The sequence below is a fragment of the Zingiber officinale genome, chromosome 9B (genome assembly GCF_018446385.1).
Source record: "Zingiber officinale cultivar Zhangliang chromosome 9B, Zo_v1.1, whole genome shotgun sequence".
NCBI lineage: Eukaryota > Viridiplantae > Streptophyta > Magnoliopsida > Zingiberales > Zingiberaceae > Zingiber > Zingiber officinale.
In genome coordinates, this window is record NC_056003.1 from 93,447,947 (window position 1) to 93,466,093 (window position 18,147).

The following is an 18,147-nucleotide window of genomic DNA, read 5'->3' on the forward strand; positions in this document are numbered from 1 at the left end:
CCTTGTTCTCTCTCATCATATTTTCTCTCTGCTCATTTTATTGTACACTTTCTCTCTCCTTAATCCCTTCCATCACACTCTCTTCCCTCTTTTTTTTCTCATCATATTTTCTTTCTCATCATACTTTCTTTCCCCTCAATCTCTCCCATCACACTCTATTTTCTCTTTTTTTTCTCATCGCACTTTCTCTCTTATCATGCTTTCTCTCTCATCATATTTTCTCTCTCCTCAATCTCTCTCATCACACTCTCTTTTTTTTCTCAACATTCTTTCTTTCTTATCATTCTTTCTCTCTCATCATTTTTTCTCTCTGCTCAATCTCTCCCATCACACTCGTTTCCTCTTTTTTCTCATCACACTTTCTCTCTCATCATACTTTCTCTCTCCTCAATCTCTCTCATCACACTCTATCTTCTTTTTTTCTCATTACACTTTCTCTCTCTCCATCTTCTCCCATCATACTTTCTCGTTCATCATATTTTCTCTCTCACCATGCTCTCTCCCATCACACTCTCTTTCCTCATTTTCTCTCATCACACTTTCCCTCTCTTTATTCTTTCCCTTCACACTTTCTCTCTCATCATACTTTCTCTCTCATCATATTTTTCTCTCACATATAATTTTTTCTCTTATTTTTCTTTAAAGGTAAAAAATAAAATTTTGATTTATTCCGATAGAAAATATTCAATTAACCAAACATTACTTTTAAGAGTGATATCTATGCTCATACCCATTCCCATTCCACAATACTATGATTCCCATTTCGATTCCTATTCCTAAGAAAGAACCAAATGCCCCCTAAGATCAAAAGCAGACACACAAGGAGATGAAGGTGTATGAAATGCTTCCTTGGAGAATTGTTGTTCAGATGAACTATCATTAGCATTTTGTTGTCGCGATTGCATGCAATTGTCGCGATTTCATGCATGCAGTATTCATAGTGTTAGTGTCAAATTTTTCAATGTCTTTGAGAATATTCTAGACATGGTCAAATTTGAAATCCTTTGTGTATTTTGGGTCTTCTGCAAATAACATTCTGGCACGAGTTAATTGCAAGAAAATAATTGAACATCAGTTATGAAGACAATGATATATATTAATAAATTTAGACTTTGATTTTAAAATTTAGATAGTTTAAAATAAATATGAGCATAGTAACTTACAATATCTTGTTCGAATGCTCCACTAGGTTTCATATGTTCGATTTGTCGAATGCAACCTTTCATTTTAGATACTACACTTAGCATAAGAAGTATTCTTTTTTTGCAAAGATCTTGGCGGTCGACTATGATGCACAAAATTCGGATATGCACGAAACTCTTTCTCGACTCTTCCCCAGAATTGATCTTTCGATTGGTTGATCCGAATGATTGGATTTTGTGAAATATGAGTATGAAGCTTGTCGAGGGGTTGCACTCATTTTAGTAGAAGAGAAACTCTGACAAAAATTGTTGACATAAAATGTGTTATACCAATATCTGGTAAGCCATTATATAGTGAAAAAATGTGAATATAAAATTATGCAAATTTTAATTCAGTGTCAGGTCACGTCACTTGCTCAACTTGTCCCAATGTTGTCATTGTTGTGTTATGTCATCTGTGTATATTTGTCCAAATGTGTTCATTGTTAGGTCATGTGTCACGCCCCAGAGGAGTCCCTACCGAAAATTTTTGACAACATCTCCCCTATACAGGTGACAATCTGAGGCATATATACATACAAAATACATCAGCCATATACGACAGGAATATATACACAACCACATAGTTATATAATCAGCCCACTTGGCTGGAACAAGAATAAACACAACCACGCAGTTATATATATATTAAACATCCCACACGGCTGAAAGTAAAAACACAGCGAAAATCACAAATAACGATCACAAAATGACAATACAACCAACTGCGAGCCGGCTTGGCTTGACACATCATTACCAAACCAAATACAAGATATCACAAAACTAAACTCCATATAAAAGATACAAATACAAGAATAAGTACAAAACCAACAAAGCGTATAAAAACACTAATAGTATGGGAAACTCGGTGTGACATGGGACTGACAGACAGGATCTCCAGGCAACTCCATAAATCCTTTACCTGCTACCTGGTGAAATAACTAGTTTACAGGGTGGTGAGTATAAAGACTCAGCGGGTAATAGACAGATAGTGCATGAGTATAGTAAAGAACTAGAGATACAAAGGTATATAGTCTCTTAGGGAAAATAGCATATATTAAAGTGATATTAAATGTCCATACTTGAAACTATATCCTAGGCTAGTAAGGTCGGGAATAGTTCAGACCTGCTACAATACTGCTCATAACTACAAGGGTATCATGTGAGGTATACTACCAATAAATAAACCAGTGTCTAAACACATACCACAGATATATATCTCAACCTATGTAAGCATATCAGCATAAGCAAGCAATAGCAACATAAACTAGCAACATCAGAATAAGTATGCAAGAACAGCATTAGTAAGCAACAACGATATAGGTATAATAATAACAACGTATGAACGGATGGTCACCCCACCCACCTCTCTATACCACAACCCCTGTATGGTCGAGAGGCCAGATCGATGATAACTGTACGACACTCCAGCCGCCACTACTCTCGAGTGATCGAGTGAGCAGTTTCCTTAGTAGCTATCTAGCTACGTAGCAATAGGGTCCCTGCTGCTCACAACTCCAGCCGCCACTACGCATGAGTGACCGAGTGCGACATGACAGGATAAGCGACATCTCCTACAGCTACCACTACCCATGAGTGGTCGAGTGTGCAGCGCGACCCGACGACTCACTCTCCTACAAGGAAGACGTGGTCGCCTGCATGCATACAATGACATGATGCGTAACATGCAGTAGTCATCATATATATATAAACAGAAAACAGGTATGCTACATGAAGCCAACATGCTCAATAAGTAACATGAATAAATAGCAGTCAAAGCAAGTAAGCATGATATTTGGTATCTATATATCCAGTAACTAGTATCTAGTATCTGGTGTCTCGTATCTGCTATATATCATAGATGACAATGAGAGACTGTATATATACAGAAATGAGTTTCTCAAAAATTGAGTGGATAAGTATCAAGCACAGGAAAAATACGAGTGGAGTCAAGATAAATACAGGAACTATCCAAAAATATATCTCATGCACTAAGATCACTGTACTAGAGAGATAAAGCAAGAAGTACCCGCCTTTAGATGTAGATCGTGTCAAACTAATCCCATGTCGAGACGCTCATCCCGAACCTAAGTCCTGCGATCACAATATATTTTATTTAGCTAATTTCAGATGAATCGAATAGCTAAATAAAATCCCCAACTTAATTAGGAAAACCCCCTAATAGAACAATTATTCACTAATCCCAAGTTAATGATTAACCTCAATTATTTCCGTTCGTTATTCAACTTAGGATTATCTATATAATCATCTCTAATAAATCCAATGATTAAATCTAACCCAATGATTAGGTTATTTTGGATCTATTGACCCTAATCACGCAATAAACCAACTAAACTAGGGTCTTTCCATCATAAATTAATTCCCCAATTAACCTTAACTATACAACAACTTAATTAGATTAGGTTTAAATCCAACAATTCACCTTCATCATGCCATAACCTAATTAAATTAGGATTTACAATCATGGCTTACTCCAAAACTTACCCAAATCTAAGGTAACCGCTGGTGGAATACAACCAAAGGGTTCACTGCTGCAACCGAATCATCGGAACAGTGGATCGCTAGCAATCTGTACCGACCAAAGCTACAATGATCAACCAAGAATCAAATCTCTACACCCCAAGTAAAAAATGGAAATTAGATTGCCACAAAACTGGTACGAACCATACCTTACACTAACCTTGTGTCGGAAGTCCGTCCACTCTAAGGATCAGCAGCCAATCTATGCTGGCGAGAAAGAGGAACCGAAATCGTGGACTTCCCTGATTCCAAGATCCGACGAAAAGGAAAAGGTAGTGGCAACGCGATGTTGCCCCCTCTCGACGACGGCAGTTGCAAGGTCTCCAGTCGGATCTTCGCAAAACAAATAGACAGCCGAAGAATCGCTAGGGCATTAGGTGCTGGCGATCGAGTGGGGAAGAGAATGGCCGGCGACGACAAGTCGAAGCTAGGGCACGAAATAGGGAAGATCGGGAGAACTCCTGCTCAGAAAGATACCAGCACGACCGAGATCCAAGAGAGGCAGTTAGGGCATGAATCGGGCACAGAGAAAGGACGACGATGGCTAGCCAGAGATGAAGGAGCAACGTCGTTGGTGATCCGGTGGTGTCGTGTGGCGTGGTGTGGTCGGGAGAGATCGGCGTCGGCGACGTCGAGCAGAGATGCGAGGGGAGGAAGAAGAAGGATCGGGCGGAGAAATGAAAGAAAATGGGGAAAATAAAATTTATATACCTAGCTTTAATTAAATCCAACTTTAGGTTAAATTAATTAAACCTAAAGCTAATTCCTTAATCAATTCCCACTTAAATGGGGTTCCAAACATGCCTCCAACTAGCCCCACCGATTCATCCCTTCAAAATGAGTCATACGAATTCCGTTTAAATCCCAAAAAATTTCTAAAAAATCTTAAAAAATCTAATAAGATTATCTTTCAAATAATCTTATTATTTAATTATTATTTGGGTACCGTATTTTACATCACGTCATCTGGATACACAAAAATGTGTGTTCAATACCTGATCACGTTGCCTGCTAAACTTGTCTCGATATTGTCATTGTTGTGTCACGTCATTTGTGCATATTTGTTCAAATGTGTTCATTGTTAGGTCACGTCATCTGGACACACAAAAATATGTGCTCAATGCCCGGTCACGTCGCTTGCTAAACTTGTCCCAATGTTGTCATTGTTGTGTCACGTCATCTATGCATATTTTTCCAAATGTGTTCATTATTAGGTCATGTCATCTGGACAAACAAAAATGTGTGTTCAGTGTCCGATCACGTCGCCTGCTCAACTTGTCCCGATGTTGTCATTATCATGTCACATCATCTGTGCATATTTGTCCAAATGTGTTCATTGTTAGGTCACATCATCTGGACACACAAAAATATGTGTTCAATGCCCAGTCACATCACCTGCTAAACTTGTCCCGATATTGTCATTGTTGTGTCACGCCATATGTGCAAATTTGTCCAAATGTGTTCATTATTAGGTCATGTCATCTGGACAAATAAAATGTGTGTTCAGTGCCTGGTCACGTCGCCTGCTCAACTTGTCTCAATGTTATCATTGTTATGTCACGTCATCTGTGCAATTTTGTCCAAATGTATTCATTGTTAGGTCATGTCATCTGAACACATAAAAATGTGTGTTCAGTGATCGGTCATGTCACCTGCTAAACTTGTCTCGATGTTGTCATTGTTGTGTCACGTTATCTGTGCAAATTTGTCCAAATGTGTTCATTGTAAGGTCACGTCATCTAGATAAACAAAAATATGTGTTCAATGCTCGATCACGTTGCCTACTCGACTTGTCTCGATGTTATCATTGTTGTGTCACATTATATGTGCAATTGTGTCTAAATGTGTTTATAACATACATTATAAATACATGCCCCATAAGCAACATGTACCTCATCCATTCAATTATCTCAGAAAATGGATAACAACATTGAAGGTTCATCAAAATTATTATCTTCAAGCTCTGATAATGATAACTATGTGGAAAGTTTTGGTGCAAGGCAACAACTGATCGCTCAGGTGATTTCTACCCATAATCAAATTATCTTGAATTATCTCAATGAAGGAAGCAACAAAAGCATGCATCGAGGCTCAATTCCTGTTCATAACATGATTAATCGTAATCGTGAAGCTGCTGATCGTAATCTATTCAATGATTATTTCGCCGAAAATGCATTGTATAATGATGCAATGTTTCGAAGAAGATTCTGAATGAGACAGAATTTATTTATGCGTATCTGTGATGCTGTTAGTAATCATGACAACTATTTTATACAAAGAAGAGATGAGCTTGGAAGACTTGGTTTGTCAAGCTTGCAAAAAATAATAGCTTCATTTCAGATATTGGCGTACAGTGTACCAGCAGATGCTACTGATAAGTACATTAAAATAGGGGAATCAACTGCTATTGAAAGTGTGAAACGATTTTGTCGTGCTGTTGTTGAAGTTTTTGGAGGGCAGTACCTACGATCTCCAAACGCTCACGATGTTGCTAGGCTACTTCATATTGGTGAGCAATGAGGTTTTCCAGGTATGTTAGGTAGCCTAGATTGCATGCATTGGAGATGGAAAAAATGTCCAATAGCATGGGCAGGACAATATTCTGGTCATAGTGGAAAGCCAACAATTATTCTAGAAGCTGTAGCTGATTATGATCTGTGGATTTGGCATACATATTTTGGGTTGCTAGGATCGAACAATGATATTAATCTACTTGAGTCTTCTAATCTTTTTGCTAATCTTGCTATATGTATTACTATTCCTGCTCGTTATGTCATTCAAGGAAAAGAGTACAATATGGGTTACTATTTAGTTGATGGTATATATCCAAAATGATCAACACTTGTTCAAATGATTCATGCTCCACAAGGTCGAAAGAATAAATTATTTGCAATGAAGCAAGAAGCGTGTAGAAAGGATGTTGAGTGAGCATTTGGCGTTCTCCAATCACGCTTTGCAATTATTGTAGGACCTTCACGTTTTTGGCAAAAAAATATTTTATATGATATACGGACATCATGTATTATTATGCATAATATGATAATTGAAGATGAACGTGATTTAAATGCACCAATCGTGGAACACTTTGAGGTGCTGACTCCAGATGTTGAGCCCGCAGTAGATGATAGTACTCGATTTGAAGAGTTTCTAGCTTGATACAGACAAATCAAAGACAAAGAAGCTCATATTGCCCTTCGAAATACATTAATTGAGCATTTATGGGAAAAATATAGTAATTAAGGTTAAAGTCTTGTAATATTGTATTTTTAATTAAGTATCATTGTTTGTTTTAAATAAAAAATAATAAAATATTTTATCCTAATTGTGTGTGATTTTATAATATTTTTAAAATATATTTATGCCTGAGTAATTATATAATAAAATTAAAAATAATATATATATATATATATATAAAAGTTGGATACTGAATTTAAAATAATTTAAAATATCAAATATTAATGAAGGATTAATTTTAAATATAATAATTATCATATAAAAAATTAATAATAATAATAGAATATTTTTTTTTGGTGTGATATGGTCTGGATGAGTTAGAGTTGAAATAGTGTTTGGTGCTGAAATTGCACCATTTTAGTGTGAAATTTACACCAAATTTGGTGTTATGAGTTGGAGATGGTATGATGAAGGAAAAGGGAGCTCTCGAAATTTTCGAGGCGACGCTTCTTTCTTTTTATTTTTATTTTTATTTTTATTTTTTTAATTAATATAAAAATTTCAATTTTAATTTAAAAAATCAATCAATTTTTTATTTAAATATTTTATTTGATATAATGTAATGTAATTTATTTTTTAATTGTTAATATTATTGTGATAATTTATGAATCTAAAATTTATTTATATATAAGATAAATATAATGAAAATGTGAAATTTATAAAGGAGTGGTTTATAGATTTTTTGATAATGGAGAAATATGTAGAGATTTTTTACTTTTGATGTGGTCTTGATGTGACATCAAGGGAGCTCTTGAAAAACTCTCATGATTGTAAATGCCCGAAGGACATCCACGTTCGGAGCTCCCAAGATCAACGTAGCAAAGGGGAGGGAGCTCCCTCCCATATACTCCTTCATTCTTCTCAAGGAACGACTTTGTGTTTATGGAGCCACTCCTTCAAATTTGTTTTATTAAAATATTTTTTTAAAGAATTGTTTTACTTAAAAATTCTTATCATATATAATTTTTGTTTTTTTACTAAAAAAACATGCTGTTTTTTTATTTAAAAAGAAAACATATTGTTTTTAATTAAAATTTTTTAATTAATAATGTAAAATATGAGAGAGATATGAGAAATATTAATAATGAAAAAAGTGTGTATCCATGCAGGAGTTGTTAAGAGATTTTTTTGCATAGTGGAGAGATGTGTTAGATTTTTTTACCTTTGACGTGACGCGAATGTGACAACGAGGGAGCTATCTAAGAGCTCCCACAATTGTGGATACTCTAACCTCGCGATTTGTTGTCTGTCGATCTGTCACAAAGGAAACTAAGTGGGCACTTAGTTTGTGGAAGAGAATGGGAATGTGAATGTTTGAAAATACTAAGGGCCTGCTTGGTTAGAACCATGGAATGGGAATGACATTGGGATTGATAAAGTGGAGAATGGGAATGGATATGATTGATAGAAGTGTGCTGTTTGGTTGGTATTAGGAAATCATTACCATTGCCATAGATGGTGTTTGGTTTGTTAATGAAAGAATCAATATATATGTTACCTATATTTTATTTACTTTTCAACATGAAATGTATATGTTACCTATACAAATTATTCATTAGATGAAATACATATTTCCGAAATAATTATTTTCGAACATTATGCACGTCGACAACTTCTATCATAACCTCAAAAATGACACCAGTTTCAAAACCTAGAGCATACAAAGATCATATCATAACCTCAAAATAAGAACAACAGCACTGCATTTGAAATGAAACGCCTAGCTTCAAAAAAATCAAAGTTTGAGAATCCAACTTCATAAGGAATGTCATCGGCACTTGAAGTTATGCGACTCATATGCTGGATTTTGTCTAAAATAGACCTTCTGAGATCAACTGAAGTTGCTGAATCCAAAAGATCAACGTCTGTATCAGTTGATTGTGGTGTGTTGCAATTTCCCACCAAACCAACCTGCAGCTTTCCGACTGAAAGCAAGCACATTGTAGACGAAATATGGTCTTAGCTCTCAATGTTCATGGGAGTAGTAAACATATATATATACAAAGGAGTTCAAAGTGAGAAAAAATGATAAATTTTGTAGCACCTGAACTCGCATTGAGGCTCCCAATTGAGCAACTGTCATTTGAAAATGAAGCCTCCAGAATAGATATTGGGCTAAGCTGACTACTTTCCATTTCAAGAATTGAAGTAGGACGAGTTTTAACGTTGTCCTGATGGAAAATGAAATCAAATGTCAGAGGAATCAAACCGAGCAACCACCATAGCATGAGGAACTCCGAGCAATTTAATTTTAGCAATAATAAAAGTCAGTTACTGTAAAATCTAACATGTAAAATATATGAAAATTTCCAAATTTCTTTCCTTCTCAAATCATGCTAATCATCATCAACACCAAGCCATGAGGCTCAACTATTTTGTGCTTACTTCATATAGTAACTCAGTCATAGCACTGACCATGTAACATGCTAAACATTTTATATACTTGCTAGGGGAAACAATATTGCCGATGATATGTATCTAGATTTTAGATTAAAGAGTCTAAAATGGGAGACAAAAGGGGGTGTGCTAGATATAATCCTATTGGTTGAGAGCTAGATATGCTCTAGTCAAGGAGCATTCAAACTACAAGCACTTCATAATTAAAATAAATGGTGGTGGATGCCAAAAGGACATTGCATTTCACCTGTTTTTGTGAAGTAGGAAAACTAGATGAGCCTAAGGAGGAAGACATGACATTTTTCTTGGAGCAGGCGCTAATCTGTTTATGTTCATTCTGTCCAGATATAAAAGCAGCTCCCAGATCTTGGAGACAAGGAAAAGACATTGCAGCCCCAATCAATTACCAGCTCAGCAGAGCTCCCTCATTCTCTTTCCTGCACCATCTGAAAGCGAACAAACAACAACTTCCACACATAATATATGCCAACAATAACTTCATCAAAATAAAACAGAATCTAAATCAGCAAGTGCTAAAGTTACAGCATTGATACAAGTTTTGGTCTAGCTGATGCCTAAATATTACAAAATATTTTTACCGACATACAATATAACTAGGTTAACACAATATTGCATGCGTCTAACTACAATATTACAACTTCAAAAATACCGAATGCAATTCAAAATAACCTAGTTATTTAACATCAACAAAAAAAACATGAATCCACACATGTTTCATGGAATAGAAGATGGATAGATAAATCCAAGCACATAGGATCTTCGCAAATGGCTTGGCAATGCAAACATAACTTCAACCTTGGCAGGGTCATTGTAACAAATTTCAGCAGCCCTACCAACATCCATTGGAGATATGCCAATATTAAGTAGTTCAACAATAACCTCCTGCATTTTTTCACCACCTATGGATTCTGGCTTGGACTCTGCAATCAAAGCATTTGTAATAGTACCATATTGTGTTGCCATTTGATCACAAATGACCTCAAACTTATTAGTAAAGTTGTCCAATCTCGAGTCAATGGTTTGTTGGGGTGTTGCTGCTTTCTTTTTCTTGTAAAAACTTTCCCTTCTTGGTGAAAGTTTTTTTCTCTTTTTCGACCCATTGTTACATGACGAACTCGAAGGTGAGCCTTGTGATAGGATGTCCAAAACAGGTTCATCTTCATTGTCCGAGGAAGAACTCACATTCAAATTCTTTTGCCAATTAGCATCCATGCTTGCGTCAACCACATCTTCAGCACTAAGTCCCGTGGCTCTGTCCTTTCCCCACACAATGTCCAGTTTGCGCAAATATGGAAATTTAAAATCCCTCAATCCAGCAGCATTAGGGTGAGTCTACACAAAAGAGTACAAATAGAGGTACAAAATAAAAAATAATATTTTTGAAAATGTACTGCCATTATGAGAAATAATCACTATAGTACTATCTTAAAAAATGATCGATGCATACAAAGCACTTACCAGACACCATTCATCGAACCATTGCTTTTCACAGTTAATCTTGTGCTCCACGTCATCCCAATGACACCCACTTTGCATACACATCTCAGAGAGGGGATTGTACTTGGTTTTAAGATATTTGATCTTGGATTCAATATGAGGAATAACTGCTTTATTGAAACTTGAAATCTTACCCAATACCATTTTGTGTATTTGAATCATATAACCATTTTTAAAACCAGTATCTACCTTCCATAAAGGATCGGAAGCCAGTTCTATGAGAGCGTCAACCAACACTTCCACCTCCTCATCCGTCCAATATTGTTTGTTTTTCCCTCTTCCACGTGCAATTGATGGAGTAATTGTAGTCATCCTAACAAAAAAGATGACAGTGTAAGAGGTATGAAATGAATATCATATTGGCATAAAAGAACTTTTTTAATCATTAGTAACGACTGATGGATAAATCTTATAATGTCGAGTATACATATAAAACAAAACACCACATAATATACCAATATATGAATCTTATAATGTCGAGTAGAACTGGTACCATTCAAATACATATATAAAATCAGAACACGCAATTGTTATAACATTCTTACAAAATAGAACTCAATCACTAACATTGCCACTAGGTCTAGTAGACCATGTGTTATACATATTGGTTGCCATATTATTTCTAAATGATGACCACTCATTACTTGGATTAATTTACGTAATATACTCTACTTCTTCATTGTCACTTCCCCCATCAGATTCCTCTTCCTCATCTGCTATAAGTGACTCTTGTGGATCAAAGCTCATAAACTTGCGAATCAAATTATGCATAAGACAACATGCCATGATAATCCGAATTTGGGTTTGAATGGAGAAAAATGATGGTGATGCAAGAATCTTCCATCTCCCCTTTAACAACCCAAAACATCTTTCTATAACATTCCTAGCCTTGGAATGCTTCATGTTGAAGTATTCCTCTGGTGTCTCCGGTCGATGGCCATCAAATTCTTTTAGGTGATATCGTTGTCCTCGATATGGGACAAGAAATCCATTTGCATTGCAATATCCAGAGTCAACCAAGTAATAACGACCTTCATTGTTGAATATAAATGAAATTGTTAGTAACATTAAAAAATAAAAATAAAATTTATAGTATACATTACAACGCAAATGTACCTCGAGGGACCCTTAGACCATGCGGTCTTGATATCGCATCTCGAAGCACACGACCATCATGTGCTGATCCCTCCCAACCAGGTAATACATATATGAATTGCATGTTTGGGCAACAAACACCTAATACATTAGTTGAAATACACCCTTTTCTAGTGCGAAAACGAGGTTTATCTTCTGTAGGAGGTGTAACTTTAATTAATGTTCCATCTAATGCTCCTAAGCATCCCTACAAAGTTAACAATTATACAATTAACACTTATTATAAAAAAAACATGTATTAAAGTTGATGTTAGATGTAAAAAGTACCTGAAAACATTTCCACTTCTCATCTTGATAATCCTGAGTAATAGGTTCTGGCTTCTTGAGCAAAATAGGATATAATTTTAAAATTGCATTAAGAACTTGATGAAATTGCCGACTCACTGTTTCTGTAATACGGTAAAAAAGTAGGCTAATTGTTCTACTTTTTTTGTGATGAGCCAAGGTATATATGAACATTGCTACAACCTCCTCTATGGATGTGTTCTTAGTGGGTTTTAGTCCTCCAATGTTTGCTACCATATCACACAATATCCTAAAGGTTGCTCTATCCATGCGAAGTTGACTAATGCAAGCAGAATCACAATCCATTGTCAATCTACACATCCATCTCGTTCGATTGACTCTTTTTTCTTCTTTTGTTTTGATATGACGAACATTATCTCGAAGGTATGAACAAATGAGTACATAATATAGAGCAAATAACAAGACCAGCATATTGTTGGTTGTTTGTTGAAGCAATAATAGTTTCTTTAGTTTTCGCCATTGTTCGGTAATAGGAAGCCGAGCCATTTGATCTACATAAAAAAATCCAGCAAGTAATTGTAACTTCTGGATTGGAAGGTAGGGCAAGCATCATTAGTAACAAGCAAATTGGTTACCATTTTTAAAACAAGAAACAAATCATGGGCATCATATATTGCTAGCAAATCTCTCAAGGTGCATCTTCCTTATAAATCAAATAACCATGTGTTTAAAGTTCTGTTTTCCATATTCTTCTTCATAAGAAGAGCTACTAAAAATATTCTTCTTCATATCATATAAAGATCAAGATCGAAGACAAAGTTGCAATTGCCAAAAAAGATGACATGGAAGAACATTCATATGTGTGGAAAACAAATGCATTCTGAGCAGCATGTGTGGAACAACATTCATATCAGTAGCTGGTTAGTTGCATGCTCACATAATATTACAAAGAAAATAAATGACAAGGCAACTAGATAGAAAAGATTGAGAAAAAATAAAAATACCTAAAGATGACTTGAAAGAAGAACAAAAATCAGAACTTGGTGAGGAACATAGCAGAAAAAAAATCAAGGAAGAACTTGGTGAGGAAGATAGCAGAACTTGGTGAGGAAGATGACAAGGCAACTTGCTCAGTTTTGTGGGGGAAAAAAAATCAAGATCGCAGAACAAAAATTAGAACTTGGTGAGGAAGATGACAAGGCAACTTGCTCAGTTTTGTGGGGAACAAAAAATCAAGATCGCAGAACAAAAATCAGAACAAAATCAAGATCGCAAAAAAAAAAAGGGCAGAGCTATGGCGAGAACTTGGTGAGGAAGATAGCTCACCTGGCGAGGAACTGCGTCGAGGAGAGGGAAGAGTCACGGCGAGGTCACGGAGAAGGAAGATTCGCGACGAGGTTGACGTCGAGGAAAAAACCTAACGTCAAGGAAAGGGAAGAGCTATGGCGAGAACTTGGTGAGGAATGCCAACGCGTCACGGAGAAGACTCGGATTCACGGTGAGGACAACGTCGAGGAGAGGGAAGAGTTGTGGCGAGAACTGGTCGGGACGATCTGTGGCGATTTGGACGGGAGAAGAAAAGAAATAGGGCAGATGGAGGGAAAGCACGCGCGCTAAATCGGGATCGGGAATGAACAGTAGTGTTTTTTCATTCCCCCCAATTTGCTAGGGATTGGAGAAAACCCATAGACTAGTATATGAAATTTACTGTTTAGGAAACAAGCCCACTCACCAAACATACCAATTGATTCTCATACTCTTTCCTTTGGTTAACTCCCTCTAACCAAGCAGGCCCTAAGGGGTACTTTTTCAATCCGAACAGTATTTTTTCCCATTCCCCCCATTTTGCTCGGTAATGGCACATTCCCATATTTGGGGGATTGAATCTGTGGGGTCCACCACCAATCCCCCAAACTAAATACCAACTTTCAATCTCTTTCCTATTCCCCACTCTCATTCCATCTAACCAAGCACCCCCTAAGTAAAATCTTATGTTGGAAAAGTATTTTTTTATAGGAGGTTTGATTCAAATTTTCTAGGGAATCTGCATCAACAAATCGACCTCCTTCATAGTTTTGGTAATCTAGTACTTAGTCATTTCATTTTGAAGCATTCTCACTTTGCACCCCTCCTAATACAATAACTCAAGTTTGCAAGTTATTCACTTTGGAACATCATTTCATTCATGTAGTCATACTTTTCACATGCGTAACACTCCTCATATTTCTTCTATCACTAAGAATGTACTTTTTGTATGTCAATTTACTTTTAATAATAATGTGTTTTTGAATCTCATCCTCATCATTGTCTTATGAAGGTCCCACGATAGGAACTATTCTATTCCAAGGAGACATTAAAAATGATCTTTATCATCTTCAACCCACCTCTCTCAAAGCCTTTATTGGAGAACATATGGATAAATTCTCTTAGCATGCATGTTTTAGTCATTCGTTTCTATGTCTTGTTTAAAATATTATTAATCGCTTTGGTTTACCAACTTTTTTAGTCTTATCATCTCATTTATGTGAGACTTGTGAGACTTGTATGAAAGTAACATCTCATAAGCTACCTTTTGTGTCATCTACTTACACCTCTAGTTTTCTTTTGAAAACTATCTCCTATTCCATCTAATTAGGATTTTCTTATTATGTTATTTTTATTGATAGCTTTAGCAAGTTCATTTGGTTTTTTTTATGAAAAGAAAGTTTGATTTCTTTGATATTTTTTTAATCATTTTTAAAAGCATGTTGAGTGTTACTTTTATCGTAAAAATACTCTCTCTTCATTTTGATTGAGGAGGTCAGTATCAAATGCTTCATCATCATCTTACCTCTTCAAGCATCCTTTATCGAGTCTTTTATCACCGAGTGATATACTAGAATCCTATATATTGCTCCATCAGAACATATTGAAAGTACAAGGGGAATGGTATATTGGGTCTTGCTCCATCTCCACTATTCCTGTAGTTTTAAAATAATTTTTAATTAGTTTTAAAATAGTTTTTAATTAAGTTTTAAAATAATTTTTAATAAGTTTTAAAATAGTTTTTAATTAAGTTTTAAAAAAAATTTAAATTAAGTTTTAAAATAATTTTAAATAATTTTTAAAATAAGTTTTAATTAGGGAGAAAAGTTTTAAAAAAATTATAAATTTAAAAAGTTAACTTTTTAATCTTTTCCTTTAAGCTCTCCCTAAAAGTAGCATTTTACTTTTCTTTTAAAAAAAAAATATATTTAGCTTTCAAAGAGTTTCTTAGAATAACTTATTAGATATTTTTCTTTGAAAATAATGTCTTTGAATAATACTTAGCTAAATACTTAACTTTGAAAAGGATGACTTTGAAAATACTTAGATTTGAAAAGATTTTCTTTTTAAAAAAGCTTAGCTAAATGCTTAGCTTTGAAATTTTTTTTTTTTAAAAAAAAAAACTTAACTAAATACTTAGCTTTGAAAAGGATTTTTATATAAACTTTTGAAGAAGTATTTGCTTTTTTTTTTTATTTTTTTCCATGACACCTTGAACTAAAAAAAAAACATGCGCTCCCATTCAACAACCAATAATTGAATTGAATAGTGAAAATAGTAGTACGAGTAATAATGCATGCCATATGTATTTTCAATTCTTCAAACTTGTTAATTAGGAATTGTGCTAGCTAAAATGGAGGAGCAAGGTTGCCTCTCAAATGATTAGGGTAAAATTAACCTTGATTCGTGATATGTTTTGTCATATGCTTAATTCGAGTGAAATTAATTTTGATTATCGACAGCACAACCACTCCCATTTAATATGAATTTTATTATAATGGAGGAGACTTTTGTAGTAATTAATTTCAAATCAAGTCTCTTTTAATTAGAATGTTTAAATTTTAATTGATAAATTAAAGGGAAACAATTCTGATAGTTAGATCCGATGACTGAATCAATACCATATACAGTGAATTTGTATGCAATGTTTCTTCGTATTGTTTGATTTTTTTCTCATTAATTAATACATAAATTTACCTTCTCCTCCTTTTTCAAAAATATTTATTATCTCTGATCACATAAGTTTAATAAAAACATTTTAACTATATTATAAATTATTTTATATAAATCAACTTTAATTTAACTCTAATTTTACGGATCATGATTATAATACTATATATGAAGGTCCAATTTATCAAATAGTTAAAATTTTCAGTTGTCTTGGGGAGCAAATCTTGTAGGTAAATCTTTTAGGATAAGGAAAGTATTGGAGGATGGTGTGAGTGTAAATTATTTAATTAAATTTGTGACGCTTACTACGAGCAAAAATCCAAAATCTTATGTCGTGGTCCAGCTATTTAATTAAAAAATGAATGATAAATATTTAAAATTTTGTTGCTTTTGATTGCGATCTTTTAATATCAATCTACTGTTGGAGTTCATTGTAATCAATGAATTGAAATATCGTTCAATTCCAATGAACTATAATAAATTGTGAGCCCATGCATATATAGACCAAAGAACATTCCACTAATCCATCACTGTAGTGAATTGAGCAAATAGAAAGTTTAGAGCTCGACTGAGAAGAATTTAACATTGTATAGTAGCGAATAGAAAGTTTTTGTGTTAATTATTGGGGTGCGTTTGGTTCGGGGTTATTCTTGATAACCTTGGTTATCCATCCAAGGTTATCAACAAAAACCTTGTTTGGTTTAGGTATTCGATGATTCCCAAGTAATGTTTCATACCCGACACGTCAGCAAAAGGATCATGCAGTCCGGAATCGGAAAACCTCAGAAAACTAAGGTTTTTCTTGATTCCGGGGTTAACGAATTTTTTTTACCAAAAATACCCTCCGATAAGAAAAAACATGAAAAAGAGAAAAAATGTAAAAAAATAAAAAATGTTTTAAAAAATTTAAAAATTTATTTTTTTTTAAAATAAATAATTTTTAAAAAAATAAAAAATAAAAATTTAAAAAATGTTAAAAAAATTTAAAAATTTTTAAAAAAAATTAAATTTTTTTTAAAAAAATTAAATTTTTTTTAAAAAAATTAAATTTTTTTTAAAAAAATTAAAAATTTAAAATAAAAAAAAAATTTAACAATTTTTTAAAAAAAATTAAATTTTTTTAAAAAAAATTAATTAAAAATTTAAAAATTTTTAAAAATAAAAAAATATAAATATTTAAAAAATTTAAAAATAAAATAAATAAATAAGTAAAAATTAAAATTTAAAAAATGTAAAAAAATAAAAAATATAAATAATATAAAAATATAAAAACATTAAAAAAATAAAAAAACACATAAAAAAATAAAAAATATACAAGAAAAAGAAAAGTAAAAAAACATTAAAAAATAAATAATAATAATAATAATAATAATAATAATATTATGTATAGTTAGTTTTGTAACTGAGGGTAATACGGTAAAATATTAAAGTAGGGTATTCATTAAAACCTTCAAACAAACAAGTTTTTGTTGCATTACCTAAGTTGAACCAAACAACATTTGGTTATGTTTTATTCCCTATAACCTTGGTTATGTGATTACCTGGTAATCACATAACCAAGGTTATACATGATGACTTGAACCAAACGCACCCTTGGAGTAATCAACTGAAAGTGATGATTAATAAATTTATAAGAGAAAATTAACCCTGACTTGAAGGCTATAAAAGAAGAATTTTTAGGAGATTTTTGTTCGTACAAGTACTAATAATCAATCTTAGATTTTAATGTATGATAAAAGGATAAAGTTAAAATATGTATTATCTAATGTATTTACGAAGTGCTAATCTCTAGTAGGACTAGACAACTGGCCAAGGTCTAGAGGGGCATATGATAGGAAGATTTGATGGGTCAGATGTCTAGTCAAGAAGGTCTGCAAATGTTAAGTGGAGGTAAATAACT

General features: G+C 33.8%; 2 protein-coding genes across 2 annotated transcripts; both read right to left on the reverse strand.

The window, feature by feature from the left end:
- Window positions 1-8,561: 8,561 nt before the first annotated feature.
- LOC122022380 lies at window positions 8,562-13,900 on the reverse strand. The gene is made up of 4 exons (XM_042580351.1): window positions 13,599-13,900; window positions 9,601-9,799; window positions 9,001-9,127; window positions 8,562-8,881 (listed from the first exon to the last, which is right to left on the reverse strand). The coding sequence occupies exons 2-4, from the start codon at window positions 9,739-9,741 to the stop codon at window positions 8,637-8,639; spliced, it is 513 nt and encodes a 170-aa protein (XP_042436285.1). The 5' UTR covers window positions 9,742-9,799; window positions 13,599-13,900; the 3' UTR covers window positions 8,562-8,636.
- LOC122023164 lies at window positions 10,089-12,792 on the reverse strand. The gene is made up of 6 exons (XM_042581250.1): window positions 12,738-12,792; window positions 12,294-12,415; window positions 11,988-12,213; window positions 11,530-11,902; window positions 10,833-11,184; window positions 10,089-10,706 (listed from the first exon to the last, which is right to left on the reverse strand). Exons 1-6 carry the CDS (start codon window positions 12,790-12,792, stop codon window positions 10,089-10,091), a joined length of 1,746 nt encoding a protein of 581 aa, XP_042437184.1.
- Window positions 13,901-18,147: the final 4,247 nt, after the last annotated feature.